Source organism: Amblyomma mixtum, chromosome 10, assembly GCF_055824585.1.
Source record: "Amblyomma mixtum isolate Tamu chromosome 10, ASM5582458v1, whole genome shotgun sequence".
In the NCBI taxonomy this organism is placed as follows: domain Eukaryota; kingdom Metazoa; phylum Arthropoda; class Arachnida; order Ixodida; family Ixodidae; genus Amblyomma; species Amblyomma mixtum.
In genome coordinates, this window is record NC_143021.1 from 121,814,612 (window position 1) to 121,831,291 (window position 16,680).

A 16,680-nucleotide genomic window follows, 5' to 3' on the forward strand; every position below is an offset into this window, starting at 1 on the left:
GTGACATATTGTGTTACATAAGCGCAATGATGACTTCGTTACAGCGAATCAGTTTCGCTGATGGCTCATTCTACACGAAAACAATGCTTTCTACTGCGTATTCGTCCTTAAATTCTGTACTCAGGCAGTCATTAAACAGATTTAACATTTCAGAACTAACGAAGAATTTCAGCAGAGCTGTACAACAACTCTGCCAATTCGAAACACGTTGGTGTTGCTATTGTTGTAATTCTTGAAAGGTCATATTTTAACTTGCAGTTGAACAGTGATGTACCGTACGACGGTGCTAAAACACACTAGCATTAAGAGCGTTTCGCTCTGAGGTTTCAGAGGGATTATTGTTGCGAGCTACAAAAAAATTCAAGTTTAGCATTGCACCGATGTGTTTCCACACTCATTGAATGACACGTTCTCGCTAGCCCAAATGGCGCCCAAATTATATCAACAGCTTCCTCAACCTGCACCGCAAGCACACTTTCCCTGCACACTGCCCGCCATGCAAAAGTGCCCGGTACACTTTATGCCACTCCACGTGGGAGCGCCCAATTTAAACCCTCGCACTACCCTCCTCCTCGAGCGACCAGCAATGGCTGATCGCACGGGACTGAAAAACCCCGCGCGAAAAGGGCCGCACCGCTTCGCGCTCTGAGTAAATTCTGTGTAACGTGTGCAGGCTTACAGCTTCGTGAACTCAAGTTGCTTCGTTCCTCAGCGACTGTACATGCGAAATTTCAGGCAAGGCAATATTAATTTTTATTCATGTTCGGCGGCCGATACTATAAAGAGAAGTGTAGAGAAACAAAACAGGTAACAGCGGCCCGCTGTACTCAACTGCGGTAACAAGGGCTTTGCATGAGGAAGGTGCACGGCAATTGGAGCACTATAAGCCCTCATTCTTGACTTGTTACATTTTTCACTAGTACTGAGCCACAGAGGAGCTTCCAGTATGGAAAAAGCTAGGGTGAGAGCAGCCCCCACTTTGAGCACCGCTAAAGCACAGGCGCAGTGCCTCTTCCGCATCTTCACTTGCATCTCCTTCAACGCAAACACGGTACAAAGCTGTGGCGAGGGAAAACGTGGTGATAGCTGTATTTTCTATCTTCCCGTAATGCAATGACTAAGGAATCCTGGAATAAAGTGTTGGGTTTTAAAGTAGTCATACGGAGTAGACGCGCGAAAGCATGTGTTCATTCTTCGCCTTTTCTTACTGCCATCAGCGGACGTGAGGCCGAGCCGAGGACCGCGTAAGGCAGAGGCAAAAAGCAATCAAGGAAGCACACAAAAAGACTACGGTAGCGCGACTGTCGGCGGGGCTCGCTCGAGCAAAGAGCGTGCAAGGTGTCCAATGACGTGATATAAACACACACAAAACAGAGGCGATGCTGCAGCGCAGCCTTGAAAGTTTCGCGCGTCACGCTAGAGCGGCTTGCGAACGCTCGTGTTCCCTAGGTACACACACGTACACTAAATCGCATGAGCCAAGCTGTGTAGAGTACGCTAAGCCACACAATATGCGAAAATAAAAACCGAAACCAGTAGCGTTTGGCAACATCATCATCATTCCTTATTCTGCGACGCAGTTACGGGGAGCTGAGTTATAGCCTTAGAACTAGGCAGACAGTGCAGCCGTGCTAGCCGTGCAGCTGCTGCGGCTTTCCTGGCCCCAGATGCGTCGCCTGTAGCTGCCCGGCATGCTGCCCGGTTTTCCAAGCTTTCGTTCGCAGCGCCGGCAGATACAGATGGTTGTGAGTAGTCGCATTTTTTCACCTCAATCATTCCAATTTGCTGACTTTGTAATTGAAACAAAATATTTTGTCGTTTAATGCAACAAGTTTGTGGCATAAAGGGCTTTATCAATTATTTTTTTTAACGCGTGTAAAGTTAGGCGACATTAGCGCCACCTTTCCGTTCGCTGGCGGCGGATTGCGAGTCTCATGTTGGCCGCGCGCTACACTCTATTTTTAGGACGCTGAAACGACTCTTTGTTGACGGGTTGCGGCGGTTGTGATGTTGTGGGTGCGTTTCTTCAGTTTGTTTGTGTTAAATGTGCGGCCTCGTTAGTGTTGTGGTAGTGTGACTGAACTCGGAAGGTGACAGATTGCTCCAGTGCTGCGGAAGACGTTCTTACGCGCACGCAGTGCTCAAAAACTGCTCTGACGTACTGCACGCAACCACGCCGAGAGCGGCCGGCGCCCGATGCCCGATAGAAGAAACGGCTTGCCGTGAACGTTGACAAATGTAAGTACAGAACTGGAAAATGACTTCTGCGATGTGTCGGGGGTATGATTGAGGGCTTCGAATGCATTTGGGTTGGTCTTCACTTCTTGTTCGCAGTGAGGTGCAAAATGCGGGCACCACGCGATCGTTTGCAAAGAGAAGGTGTTCTGACACGCTCGCTTGCCAACTATGCAACTTTTAACCCGCCGCCTCACGCTCTTTGCGTCAGCTCCTCGGCGCAGGAGTTATGTGATACAATTTGGTGGCACGCCGAGAACTATGGGGTGCTGCTTGATTCGTTATTCCGACTGAACAGGAGCAGCGCGTGAAAAGGAGACCATAAGAACGAAAAGTGCTTGTAGCGGCGTGCGTCTTTTGATTCTGCTGCCTGAGTGTTTACTGGATAAGGAGCATTGCCCGTTCTACGTCGCAGTCACATCAAGTGCTGTGTTTCTTGATAGTTCTGGTCAACGAAACGACGATTAAAAATAGCAGAACCATTCCATTGCAGTGCAGCTGAGGTAATCGCACAATGGAAGGTTTGTTGTCATTTTATTTTTTTACGTTCACTACATTTATGTCATTCCCCCATTTTCAGTCTGAAGCGATAAAAGTATGACGTGATTCGCGAATAATAGCTTTAAGAAAAGTATGACAAGCTTTGTAAACCATTTTTTTGCTAACTATTGGAGGCATAGGTAATTAATCATTAGCCTCCACTCATGAACACATTGGACTGCACAGCTAGAGTTTGTAATGGGATGTGCCTTCTGTGATGTTTATGAAAGCATGGCTCTAATGCAACCTTTCTTCAAATGCACCCGCAGTCAAGCCCTGTACAGCTGCTCCACCGGTATCATCACGCTACTTTTGCACCAGCTTTCATCTGTCATCGAGCCAATGCTACCTCAACCAGAGGCAAATGACATCAAGACCTGCTGGTTCAGCCTATCAGCCATTGACACTGGATATCAAGCATGTGCCACTTGTAAAAGGATAGGTAGACAAGTGGGTATATTTTCGTTGTCTTTTTTAGCCTGCCAAAAATCTGGTCCAGGCTCCCTCTCTCTTTCGTTTTTTTTTTCTTTTAAAAGAGGACCAAGAGAAAGGGAAAAGATGTTGCGGGCATCATGAAAGCACTCCCCTAGTCAAGTGCATTGTGTTATAGTGTGAAATGCTTTTTATAGTTTTTTCCCTCATGCCTCTCGTGCTTGGAAATCTTGACCACAGTATAGACCAAATTAAAACAATTATCTGCTTCATGACCTTTATACAGCAGTCTAAAAGCAGCAAATAAATTTTATAGGTTTACTTCAGCAGTACCTACCTCTTACAAGGTATGGCATGTTTGAAGTGAACCAGTGATGTGATAGGCATGGCCTAACGGGCAATGTATAATTGAATATTGGCGTTCAAGTGGAGCACTCTGCTTTAAAAGCATATTTGTGGCTAGCATCAATAATTGATACCTTACCAGGTTATCCTTGCATTACATGAAACCCTGTAAAGCTTATATTTTAGCTGTACAGAAGAAAGGTGCTTATTCGATGTCATGAGCATTGCTGAGGTTTTCTTTCACACTCCCTTTGTCACAACTGACTGCACTGTACAGTCGAAATGCATTTGGAATTGAGTATTGGTGCATTGTTATTTTTATTCATGCCGACGTTCAGTTACTGATTGCATTACACTAGCTGAGCCTAAGTCAACAAATATTGCTGTGACCTTAATTAACAAGACCCCTGGCTTTACTTGAACCGATGCATTTGATGTTGCCTTTCTCCCGTGCCATCAAGGTTTGTAATAAGCTGTGTAAATAACTTAATTTACTTTCTCGAGGTATTTATTGCTGCAATTAGTGACAGGTAATTTCCTAAAGAACAACCTAAGTGCACATTTTTATCTTCTTTGGAACACTTGTTTGCTTGTTTCCCTTGTATTCTTAACTTAAACAGATATGAGCAGGCCTCAGCACTGGAGGGATGTGCTGCGGGACAAATAAAAAACTACCAGTCCAGCTGCTCCCTTAGGGGCACGTTTCTGAGGCTTTTATCGCTTGTAGTTCTATGCAGCTTTACTTACAAGTATTGTATCTGACGCAGTGTGTGCCTTAATATTTTGATTCATTTGCTTTAGAGTGTGCCACTCTTGCCCTGACGAACTTGCTCACCTTTGTACTCTTTGTTCACACATTTTCCCCTAACACCTGGTATAGCTCCAAATGATACATTATCTACAGGAACATGTGCATTATATTGCAATGTCTTTGTGCCATCACTTTTGAAAACAAAAGCTGCCTGAATTTTTGTGCAGAGAAATCAGAAACACAAAATAATTTTCATATTTGATGGCCTGCATGTTATCTTCATATGACTGGAATGGCTAAATATCTCTTCGTGGTAGCCTAATTAGGTGTAACACGTTAATGTCAGTTCCTGTGAATATCATTCAGTCTTCGAATGTGGGGGCAGAATTGAACACAACAGCATGTTATAGCTTTTTCTTGTTCAAGGACGCATTACATTTAGTTCTAGTCTTGTGACTGCTGCTTATGCTATTACTCAGCAGCCTTATCAAACTCACTCGGAGTGCTGCATTTTAGTGCACATTTAACTGATTGTTGCTTCTCCGTGTTTGATTCTATTAGAAGTTACTATAACTGTATACTTTGAATGTTTTCTTGTGCAGTTCTCTTGCTGCTGCATTCTGCCATGGAGGAGCCTACCTGTTCGTGCACACGTCTCATCACTAGGACGCTACCTCTTCCGCTGGCGATGCAGACAAGTAACAGGGTTAATTGGAGAGGCATGGGAGAGGCCTTTGCCCTGCAGTGGGCATAGTCAGGCTGATGATGATGATTAACAACAAGCAGGCTGCCTGATATTGAGGACAAGTGTCAGGATAGTGCACCAACAAAGTCGCTTAAACATTTCTGTGCTGATGCATTTTTATTAAAATCAGCTCATAGCATAATATCTACATCCATGGGGACATTTAGCATATGTTTGGCATCTGTTTGACTTTTAATTCGCTAGTGTTTGCAGCCTTTAATGTTGGTCTTAAGACAGTGTAAGCATTGTTTCACTGTGTGGGATTTTTTAGCTGTTTTGGAGAGGTGTGTGTGTGTATGCATGCACAGTTTTTTTCCACGGGTTTGTTATGTGGCTCATGGAACTTTCATGTTACAGAAGAAGTTATTTCATTTCTGTGTTGTACAGGAAAGTGAGCAGTATTTATATGCACCAGGTGTTTCAGGGAAGAATAAGTAGTTTTCAAAAATATGGCTTTTGCTGCATAATATTACCAGTGTTAGCTGACACCAGAAAGCCGGTGAGGTGTATTTAGTAAGCTGGTTAACTAATTTCTGATAATTAACTTTTTAACTAACACAGGTTTGCAACTGGTTGCAGTTAGAGACTTTTAGCCAGTTGTTCGTAGTAGCCATATCAGTTTCTGGAATGTACAAAACATGATTACTTTCGCTGCTGTGGCTCGACAAAATTTGGCTGCATCGTGCGAAAATACATGCGCTTTTGAAAGCACACAGGGAAAGAAACCCCTCCAGTGCATGTAACTGCTACAAATCTCTAATGGCAACTAGACGCCTAACTCTGATAGTGAAGGAATCATACTCTTAGCGGTAAGAAACACACACAACACCAAGACACACACACACAGGACACCCGCTAGACTTCAACTATCTTTACTGAACACTTGTACGACATAAATATGTATCACTGAGCACACGCAGGTGCCTCGTCATCCGCAACAGGTCTAACTACGCCCTGCCTTCTCCTCCAAGGCATACGGTTGCGCCGATAAACAATCTTTTTTTCTGCCAACGCCAGGGAGGGAGTGCTTACACATGTCACCCGCCTCTTGAATACGAAAGAGTTCGATAATTTCTCTTTCTTTTTTCTCGGCTCCCAGGCCTTTCGTATTCAAGAGGCGGGTGACGTGTGTAAGCACTCCCTCTCTGGCAATGGCAGAAAAAGGGATTGTTTATCGGCGCAACCGTATGCCTTGGAGGAGAGGGGAGGGCGTAGTTAGACCTGATGCCGATGACGAGGCACCTGCGTGTGCTCAGTGATACATATTTATGTCGTACAAGTGTCCAGTAAAGATAGTTGAAGTCTAGCGGGTGTCCTGTGTGTGTGTGTCTTGGTGTTGTGTGTGTTCTTACCGCTAAGAGTATGATTCCTTCAAGCCGTTACCAACTAGCCCAACTTAATGTTTTAACGAAGTTTCTGATAGTGAAAAGGTTCATTAATAAAAATTAGCTAACCAGCTTACTATGTAAGACTTCACAAGTTTTCTGGTGCCTGCCAACACTGGTAATACTATGCTGAAAAAGCCATACATTCATCTCAAAATACCTGTTTTTTGAAAATTACTTAGTCTTCCCTGAAACACCTCATATATATGTAAGAAAAACCTAACGGGATTTAATTGACGACGTTTTGGTTGGAGGGCCAGCCGTTTTCAAGTGTACTACAGCATTTGAAGCACACAGCTTTTGTTTCGAATGCTATACTATACTCGAAAAAGGCTGGTCCTGCAGCCGAAACATCGTGAATTAAAACCTGTTATGTTTTTCAATTGCTGTGTGTCAGTCATTGTTACTCAGAGGGAACTGAGGGGAAGTGTGCCGAAGGCAATATCCTGTTCCTCTATTGTTCTCCATAAAATATTTTGATGCATCATGCATGTGTTGTAGCGCGTATGTACACTTGTGCACAATAAATGTAATAATTTGCATTTTGCTTCTATTATTCTTTAAGCAGTCCAGGATAGTGTTCACAAAATGATTTTGAAGTGATAAAACTATGTTGGTAAAAGTGTTGTACTGTGTAGTTAACATACAATTTTCCAAAAGTTGATGTAGGAATTATTCTTTCTTCGTACTTGAGTCTTTTGAATAACGGTGGCCAATTGTCGGAAGACCGTTGATAGGGTGTTGGTAGACATTGTCGGTATGTGGTTGATAAGAAGTGTAAAGACTATGTACTTGAGTCTTTTGGATAACGGTGGCCAATTGTCGGAAGACCGTCAATAGGGTGTTGGTAGACATTGTCGGTACGTGGTTGATAAGAAGTGTAGACTTTCTATGTACTTGAGTCTTTTGGATAACGGTGGCCAATTGTCGGAAGACCGTTAATAGGGTGTTGGTAGACATTGTCGGTAAGGGGTCAGTAGGAAGTGTATAAAAACTCGATAAGGGGATGATAGGAAGTATAAAGACTTTCTATGTACTTGAGTATTTTGGATATCGGTGGCCAATTGTCGGAAGACGGTTGATAGGTTGTTACTACAATGTACAAAGGCGTTTAAAAGACTTTCTATTCAATGTTGATAGGTTCTATTAACAATTGTCGAAAGACTTTCTAAAGAATGTTACTAAAAATTTTTGTAAGGGTGGGTGGGTTCCGTACGAGGCCCGCAAACAGTTGTTCTTTAACTCCTCGCACAAGCAACTTCACCTTCTCTTCTTCCTTCATGTTTGCGTCGGCCCGCCGGAAGAGACGCTTCATATCCTCAGTGTAGACTACAACGGTCTCGTTTGGGTGTTGTATGCGAGACTGAAGGAGCTGCTGCGCTCTCTCCTTTCGCACGACGTTTGTGAAGGTCTTGAGAAGCTTCTCCTTGAAGGTTTTTCAGTTCGTCAGGCTAGCTTCCTCATTCTCAAACCAGATTCTTGGTGGTCCCTCCAAGGTGAAGAAGACGTACCTAAGTTTAGTGGCATCGTCCCAGTTGTTGAAGATAGCCACACGGTCGAACTGTTCCAGCCATTCTTCCGGGTCGGTGCCAGGCGTAGTGTCGAAGGTTGGTGACGCCCTGGGCTGCTGAAAAATTATTGGAGTAGTCGTCTGGCGCAAGCTCATGGTGGACGTTGCTAGTGGATTTCGCTTCCGGGTAGGGTCCGGCAGAGTATCGAACTCAGGTGCGTCACCTAGCAGACGTCGGCTTGCGCGGTGGACTGGACTCAGGTCCTGCGGTGAATGACTCAGAGGGCTGGCGTCACGACTTGTAGGGGGTGTCCGGAACATGGAAGGTTACCCAGCACCTCCACCAGATGTCACGTTCTGGTGACGGCAATCCAGCAGTCAGAAAAACAGCAACAAGCCTTGCAAACGAAGCTCTTTATTTGGGCTGACTTGCGCCCGCAAAAGAACTGAATCACTCTGCGGCGGCGTAAGCAATAAACGTGTTCGTGAGTCGTAAAACTACCAATGCCCGCTGCTCGCGGCATCGCTCAATTTAAAGCCGGCAAGGAAACTTCGAGATAACAGGTCGAGATCATCTAGAGTAATCTAGAAACACGTAGATGTGGTTGTTCATGGCTGTGAACAATCGAGATTATTCCGGCCGCTTCTTGCGTCAGGAACAAAAATGATAACACCCCTTTTCTGCGGCCTTGCGCGAACGAACGGACGCTACAATGATACGTGGCAATATATACATCTTTAAACAATACCAAAGCACGGAATATCGATGATATTCGAAAAGAACTGGTAAAATATGTGCTCGATGCAATTGCCCCGCTGCTTGCTCATATCTAAAACCTTGCGTTATCAACGGGCTGCTTTCCTAAGCAGATGGAAGTTTCCAAAGTTGTTTTATTTAAAAGTGGCGACAGAAATGATTTACGAAATAGCAGGCCAATTTCCGTTTCCCCTATTTTTTCGAAAGGTCTGCAAAAAATAATTTATTAAAAGTATCCAATTTTGTCAGAAGTTTCATGTTATCAGCCCGTCACAGTATGAATTCCTCTACGGCACGTCCACTGAAACAGCTCTGCTGACGCAGAAGAAAATTATTCTCAAAGCGTTTGAACTTAAGCTATTTTGCATAGGGTTTGGTTTGGTTTGTGGGGTTTAACGTCCCAAAGCGACTGAGGCTATGAGAGACGCCGTAGTGAAGGGCTCCGGAAATTTCGACCACCTGGGGTTCTTTAACGTGCACTGACATCGCACAGTACACGGGCCTCTAGAATTTCTCCTCCAAAGAAATTCCAGCCGCCGCGGCCGGGATCGAACCCGCGTCTTTCGGGTCAGCAGCCGAGCACCATAACCGCTGAGCCACCGCGGCGGCTATTTTGCATAGGGATTTACGTTGATTTTTCAAAGGCTTTTGACCAGCTCAATCACGAAACTCTGTTCAAAAAGCTGGAATTGTACGGAATTCGTGGGACATCCTTACTTCTGCTTAAATCGTGTCCAGTGCGTTAGCAATGGAAACGCTACATCCTCCTTGGAGGATATTTCTACAGGTGTACCCCAAGGAAGTATTCTGGGGCCACTGCTTTTCATTTTGTATATTAATGGCATTACGTCTATAAACAATGACCCTAAATTTGTTATCTATGCAGACGATACTACGTTAATATTTCAAGGTAGTGACATGCAGTCTCTGGTACACACAGTTAATGACACCCTGTTAGCATTAAATAAATGGAGTGAACTAAACTCACTACTTATTAATACCTCCAGAACAAAAGCTGTCTTTTTTCATCCACGGCAACGTGTGATGCCAACAAACTATGAATTATACCTTGGAAATTGCCGAATAACAGTTGTTGAGACAATACGAACTTTAGGTGTTTACTTTAACGCAAACATGTCATGGGATGACCACTTTGAACATGCCGAAGTACAACTTTCAAAAAGTGCCGGGATACTCGCTAGATTTCGCGATTTTCTTCCTATTTCTATTAGGATTTTGATCTATAACGGCTTGTTTCTTTCTTATCTTAATTACTGTTTTTTTGGTATGGGGAAATTCTACTCAGAATAATGTTACCAGAGTATACCTTTTGCAAAAAAGGTCAATCCGTTATATTGCAAACATGAATTATTGTTCTCATACTAAAGACTATTTAAACATTACAATATTGTTCCTATACATAATTTATATGACTACTGTTGATGTGTTATGTACAACAAATGTGTCAATAATAACTAGCACGTGTTTCTGCAGCTAGCTGATCTTAAGGCCAATGTACCAACTTACACACTTCGGCACCAAGAATTCTGGCACGTTCCAAGTTCTAGAACTCAATTCGGTTTCCAGATGTTGTGTTCCACTATGCCACGACTTCTAAATACCTTTTGTATCAGCAACGTACAATTGGAAAAATGCAGCTTGCGTTCCATCGAAACCGGGTTCCTCTCATAACTTGTCAATGTAAATGAATGGTGGAAGAGCGATCTGTACCACGTGTATATTTTTGTTTTCTAATAGTATTTCATCTACAAAATTAAGAGAGTGTGAATTGGTATGTGATTACTTTGTGCGCTGTTTCGCTGTATGCCATGTACAGGGGGGCGCCGGAGCATTCAAGCGAAAAATTTTTCACTTTTTGCCGGTGCCTACCCACATCTTTTTGGTGCAAATAAAACAGAATGAATGAATGAATGAATGAATGAATGAATGAATGAATGAATGAATGAATGAATGCTAAAGGAAGATAACCGCTGGTCCCTAAGGGTAACGGAGTGGATTCTAAGAGAAGGCAAGCGTAGCAGGGGGCGGTAGAAAGTTAGGTGGGCGGGTGAGATTAAGAAGTCTGCGGGGATACGGTGGCCACAACTGGCAAAGAAGGACAGGGTTAAATGGAGAGACATGGGAGAGAGGCCCTGCAGTGGTCGTAGTCAGGCTAATGATGATGATGGTGCGAATTGGTGTGCGATTGCAGTCGCACATCACATTCACCCAGATGAACAAAGTGAAGTCATACAAATCGCACGCAGGGGCCTGGTACTGCTCCGCACCGTGCACACGGGGTCGCTGCGAAGCTTTGTGCGCATAAAACACACTGTACTCAGGTCGTCCGCGTGTCGTTCTTCTTAGAGTTAACCAGTAAGCGCGCGGCTCACTGCTCACTAGCAGCCAAGGTAGCAGCCAAGAGCACAAAACTGCATTGCATGTGCCCACACCCATAGGTTTACACTTTACTGGCGAGGCCCCGGCCTGGTTTGGTCGACGCAGCGCAACTCACACTGACATGGCAGGAGTCGCAGCGCGAACCAAGACGACGGACAAAGAATGCACACGAGCGCCAATGGTGGCACAACCGTGCAACGTGCGCGGCGTGTTTGTGTGCAAGACATGCTGCTTGAGAAAGACGCGCTCCATGTACTACATGTCGTCTCGAGAGATGAGTGCCACCCGATGTGTGCGTAGTTTCTTGCAACTCAGACCACTCCACGCAATTCATTGTATTATTAATGCGAAAGCATTTCTAGGCTATGTCGACGGGGTGGTGTCACCGAAACGTGTCCGGAAAACGTGTCAGCAGCAGTTGAGATGTTTTCAGAAGGGGTAGCATCAAACAAGTTGTTATATTCGTGATGTGAGAATGCAGCGCAAAATTATGTGAATAGGATTGCTAATTAATTGTTAATTAATTACAGCCAAAAATGTCGAAAAAAGTCAAAATAGCACGGTCGTCGATAAAGTGAGTGGGCAGGAAAAGAGCCGTGGACGGAAAATAGTGAAAAAATGGGCAAAACAGTGGAAATAAAGCTTGAAATGAATTGAAATATATTTGATGAGTGATAATTAATCGAATAAAAAGTTTTATTGAGATAGAACAGTCAATTAATTTCCAGCAAAAACCATTGGACGGTTGTATAGGCTGGACGGGGTATAGTAAGTGACAGGAAAGCAACCACGGTGCCAAGTTTGAAAAACCAAATTAGTTGGTTGAGATATAAGATATAATCAGAGTTTATTTAAAGCATAAGATAATTATTCTAATTCGTTATTTAAATTAATTACTAAAGAAAAATAAATGAATAAAGAGAAGCCACGAGTGCCGAGGAGTCATCAAAACTTTCGCATTCTCTCAATGCGGGTCGCCGCAGTGATCTCTAATTTTTATGACATCATCACCCTCCATTCGATCCCACTCTCCTTTTGCTTTCCCCCTTCCCCAGTGTTGAGTAGCAGGCCAGGGTCACCCTACCACCGGCCGACCTTTCCACCTTTCATTTCATTAAATTACTTTCCCGTTATCTCTATCCTTGTCCGTCGCCTTGATTTGCACTACCCCTCATGCTATCGATCGCCGTTACCGGCTTGAACAGCTACGGCAATATATGAATTATTTATCGGTCGATATCATCTTACCGCAAAATAAGAAAATCTTCAATATACTGGCAGAACCAACAATAAGAACTGCTCCTTACTCAGAATAAATGAATCATGGCACATACCCCGCACTCTTAATAGGTAATTATGGCAAACGAATGCTTCGATATCGTGTATTCCGCGCATGTCGAACAAGAACTTCAAAAATTCACCACACTGATCTCATATAGCACACAGTTTGGAACACAGCGCAACCTTATTTCATTTGATGCTTGCATTTCGCTGTTTTTTATGTTTATTGCGAAGTTTTCTTTTGGAACTAACTCGCTATTTGACTGTGCCCACCAGCGTCAATGATGTTCAAATCTTCAGTAAAACACGTATTGGGAAAGTTGGTAACACTGTGAGTGCAGCGTTCATCCGTGTTTTGAGTGTTCGTTCTCTGTGTGTGGGTGTGTGCCTCTTCGCTGCAGGGATGATTCAAGATGTTGAAATAGAAGCTTTTCTTTGATTTGATCACACTAGAAGCAACAGGAGATGCGAAGCCTGTGATTTGCGCTGCTTTCTTGATGATCAAGCACCCGCTCTCACCTGCCTGTAGGTGGTCGAGTTGGGCCCGGCCCTGTCCGCACTCGGAGTGCGCGACGTATTCACGGACCGCGCCGAGCTGTGGGGATCCACCGGGGGTCAGAAGCGGGTCTCGGCGATTCGCCACGCCGCTGCCTTCGAGACGGCGCAGGCGGGCGGCCGCCACCGGTCCCGGCCAAAGGGGGCCGCCCTGGTCCAATGCCTCGCCTCCCTGGTCAGAGTGCCACACGCCCGACCCGACTTCGTCGTCGACAGGCCGTTCCTATTCTTCGTGATCTGCTCAAAGCCGGAGACGCTCATGCTGATCGGCTCTGTGCGCAAGGTCACCTGGTGACATCCAGCACTGCGCCGCTATTTATGCAGTATTTATTTATTTATTCCTACCACGACATATTGTAGCTGCAAAGGACGTTGATGAGTTTAGGACACAGTTGTCATTACAATACGGTTTACCATAGCCTGAGTTGGTTCACTTCGTTTTGAATATTGTGCATTTAGCTCTGTTCCTTTTTTTTCGCATGCACTCTGTTTAATTGATAGCCTTCTGCCATCGTACCCGTTCGATGTTTCTACGAATGGTGATGTTCTAGTACATATCTTTGGGTTTACTTGCTACGTTTTTCAACTGTTTTTGTGAATTTATTTGTTTCGGTGTTGGTATTCCTAATTATTGTATTGTTTCGCTTTTTTTGAATCCTGTATTTTCTTGCAGCTAGTTTTCTGTTTGCGATCATGCGTATCATTTTTTGTAGGCATGCCTATGTATGCGTTACCCCGCTTTTTTGTGACAGTTTCATTTCATATCTATGTACCACTCCCCTCAATAATGCCCTGTGGGCCATGAAGGTATAAGAAATAAATAAATAAATAAATACTGCCAGCCTTAGTAGCTTACAAGGATAGACGTGCAGGCTAGTTGCTGAACCATGATTCCTTGAAAAAGCGCGAAAGAAAAGGAGACAGATAGGATAGAAACACACAGCGCTGACTTACAACTAAATTTATTCATGAAAAATACACGTATATATTATACACATGGCAAGATGCGCGAGAGGCAGCAAACTGTTGAATGCACAAGAAAGTTGAAAAACCTAATTACGTGTCGCGCGCTTTGCCAAGTACGCCCGTTCTTCATAGAGTAATATAGAAGTAAAGAGCGGACACTCCCGTAGGCCCCAGCGGCCGACTTTTGTGCACAGCGCACCTAGCGGACCCGGTGAAACGCACTGGCCTCAGAGATGATAGCCATAAACAGGAATCTTGGAGGCTCTACTTTCATTGCGTCTTGTGCGTTCTCCACTCTCGCGGAGGAGGCGGTGTCACATTGCCCAGCTGAGCAGCCGGCCACCAGCGTGACGATTACGGAGCACGCAACGATTATCCAGGTTTCGACGTGCAACGCTCGTCAAAAGCGTTTGGCTTTGATCGCTTGCCTGGACGCCGCGGCGAACACGTCACCCACAAGCCGCAAAGGCGTTATGCCACGCATCGCGTGCGCTTGGCAAGCGGCAGTGAACCTACTACGTGCATTCTGTCAGGGTGACAATGAGCGCATCAGTCACTCCGCAGAAGGAAGCCAAGACATGCCAAGACCATACTCTTTTTCTTTTTTTATTTGCACGTTCAGTGCCATCTGGCGGAAACGGGGAAGCGCCGAACTCGGCCGTGAAAGGGCCCGAGTGTCCGCTCTTTACTTTTATGTTACTCTATGCGTTCTTTTCCAGATAGCGCAAGAGATCTGATCTCGCTTCGGCGAGCGCGGCTTCGGCCGCTTATCTGATTTTTTCAGCAGCGTCCGCTCCGGCGGACGCAGTTGTTGCTGCGACGCGCGTCTTTTCTTGCCTTTTTCTCTTTCCTCTGATCTCTTACCTCTCCTCTATCTGCACGTTGGCAGCGGTGGTGGCTTGGCTAGAGCGAGTAGCAGGCCCGTGCAATTTCCTTTTCATCCTTCTCTCAGTCACAACAACAACAACACATAGCGCAAGAGAAGGGGCGCTGACGCTAAGGTAACCCAGAGCTGACATCCTTTGGGCCTCAATTATTTCCCTCGTGGGTCGGTCTTTGCTTCTTCTGAAAGTTCGGCATTCATCACAGATCGGTTTACACACTTCCTGATTTTCTTTTGTGCATTCAGAGCAGTGAAGCGGCAGGTTGCGGTCTTCGAAGGTAGCCAAATCATTTTTATGGTTTTATGTTTACGCTTTAGTAGGCTCAGGCAGGAGGGGCAATACAATAAGATGCAAGGCAAAGTAACATTTAGCACAGAAACTAAAAGATAAACAAAACAAATACAACCCATGCATGATTTAAAAAAAATAGGCAAATTGAACACGTCTCGTCAGAACTGGAAGTATAGCATACAAAAGTCGTTATAAAAAACTGCCAATGCTCTCAGTGCTTAACAGTACAGTCAAAGTTAGCTGGTTCCACTCAGTTATTGTTGGGGGAAAATAAGAATACTTATACAAGTTGGTTCTGGCACGATAAGGTGTTAAGGGTGGGCGTGACGATGTCTCGTTAATTGCGTGACTAGTGCTTTTATGTAAGGGTCCGGGCTCATTGATAACTGGTTATTTTTCAACAAAAAGAGAAATTTTAGTCGCAGAAGCTTTCTTCGAGTTTCCAGTGTCTGTATGCCATTAATATTTATTGAAGTTGTAGGGTAGTCGGTAGCGCGGAATTTGGAAAAAATAAAACGAACTGCTTTCCGTTTAATAATTTCTAACGAATGGATGTTAGTTTTAAGGATCCCAAACATTTGGAACCTCACTTCGCTCTAGGGGAGGAAGCATCAGTTCGTGGGCTCTAGGAGTTGGTCTCAGCTTTGACACGCCATGAGAGGATTCGCTCTTTTCGTATCTAGTGATGCTCCTCCAGGTGATTTTGCATCTTCTACAAAAGCGCTCGACCATCGCAAAGACTTCGTTTTCGGTGAAGCACTTTTCCCTCAAAGAAAAATAAAACAAATTCATATATTTTACACCGTATGAATGGCTCTTTCAGTGTAACACTTTACAGGAAGTGCCTGTACTCGTATTTCACACGTTTTTCATTTTTTAGTACGGGCATGGGGGCCAACATCTTTTTCGTCCTCTACGTACAAAAAAGTTGTCTTAAACTTAAATTTTGGTTTGAAGAAGACAGCGCGGAAAGGCGAAGAGTAAGATATATAAGAAAACAAGAAAACTGCTGTCTTCAACCTTGTTGCCTTGAAGCTTGTGACGACTCGAGCACCATTGGCGCCAAGCGCCTAATATCGGCCTTGACCTTCAGTAGTTTGCTGATTTTACCAGCAAAACACAAGCACAAGCAAGCACGAGTGAACTTAGAATAACGGCGAATTCGCTCCTATGTGTAGACGAGCATTGGCTGTCATGTGCAGCAAGGAAGAGTTTGGGTTTGGAGGAATTGCTGGTTGACAAACTATAGTCGGCACAGCTCAAGGGAAAGAGGAGCTTCAAACCTGGTGCGAAAAGCTTCGCCTGAAAACTTGCGCTGACGTTGGACCGACCTAAATAAGGTTTAGTATAAACACAACTGACAGCGCTGTGTGTGTCTCGTGTACTTTTTGTCCCTGTGTAGCTTGCGCTGTTCTGCCTTACAACAGACAAGCTGAATAATTCTCTAGCGAGTGATAGGCTCTCTAACACAAGTGAAAAAACAACGGTTATTTGAGCAAAATTTTTGAATGGGCTAGTCGGTGACAGGGACAGCAGAGAAGACACTGCATATACTTTCCTTAAGTTTATTTGAAGCTCGACATTTCTACAATGTGTCCAGAGT

The 16,680-nt window shown here is 44.5% G+C and overlaps 1 protein-coding gene and 1 long non-coding RNA gene across 2 annotated transcripts in view; both read left to right on the top strand.

Annotated features, from left to right (window-relative positions):
* The window catches only part of LOC149326812 (iris-like), an 89,592-nt gene extending 74,005 nt beyond the window's left edge, over positions 1-15,587 (top strand). Inside the window, exon 6 of the mRNA XM_089563272.1 lies at positions 12,911-15,587. Coding sequence (XP_089419398.1) covers positions 12,911-13,231 — 321 coding nt within the window. The 3' untranslated portion in view covers positions 13,232-15,587. The remainder of the gene's footprint in view (positions 1-12,910) is intronic.
* Positions 2,011-5,884, top strand: LOC149326813 (uncharacterized). The gene is made up of 3 exons (XR_016286251.1): positions 2,011-2,238; positions 3,045-3,225; positions 4,906-5,884. It is a non-coding gene; the product is annotated as an uncharacterized LOC149326813 (long non-coding RNA).
* Positions 15,588-16,680: the final 1,093 nt, after the last annotated feature.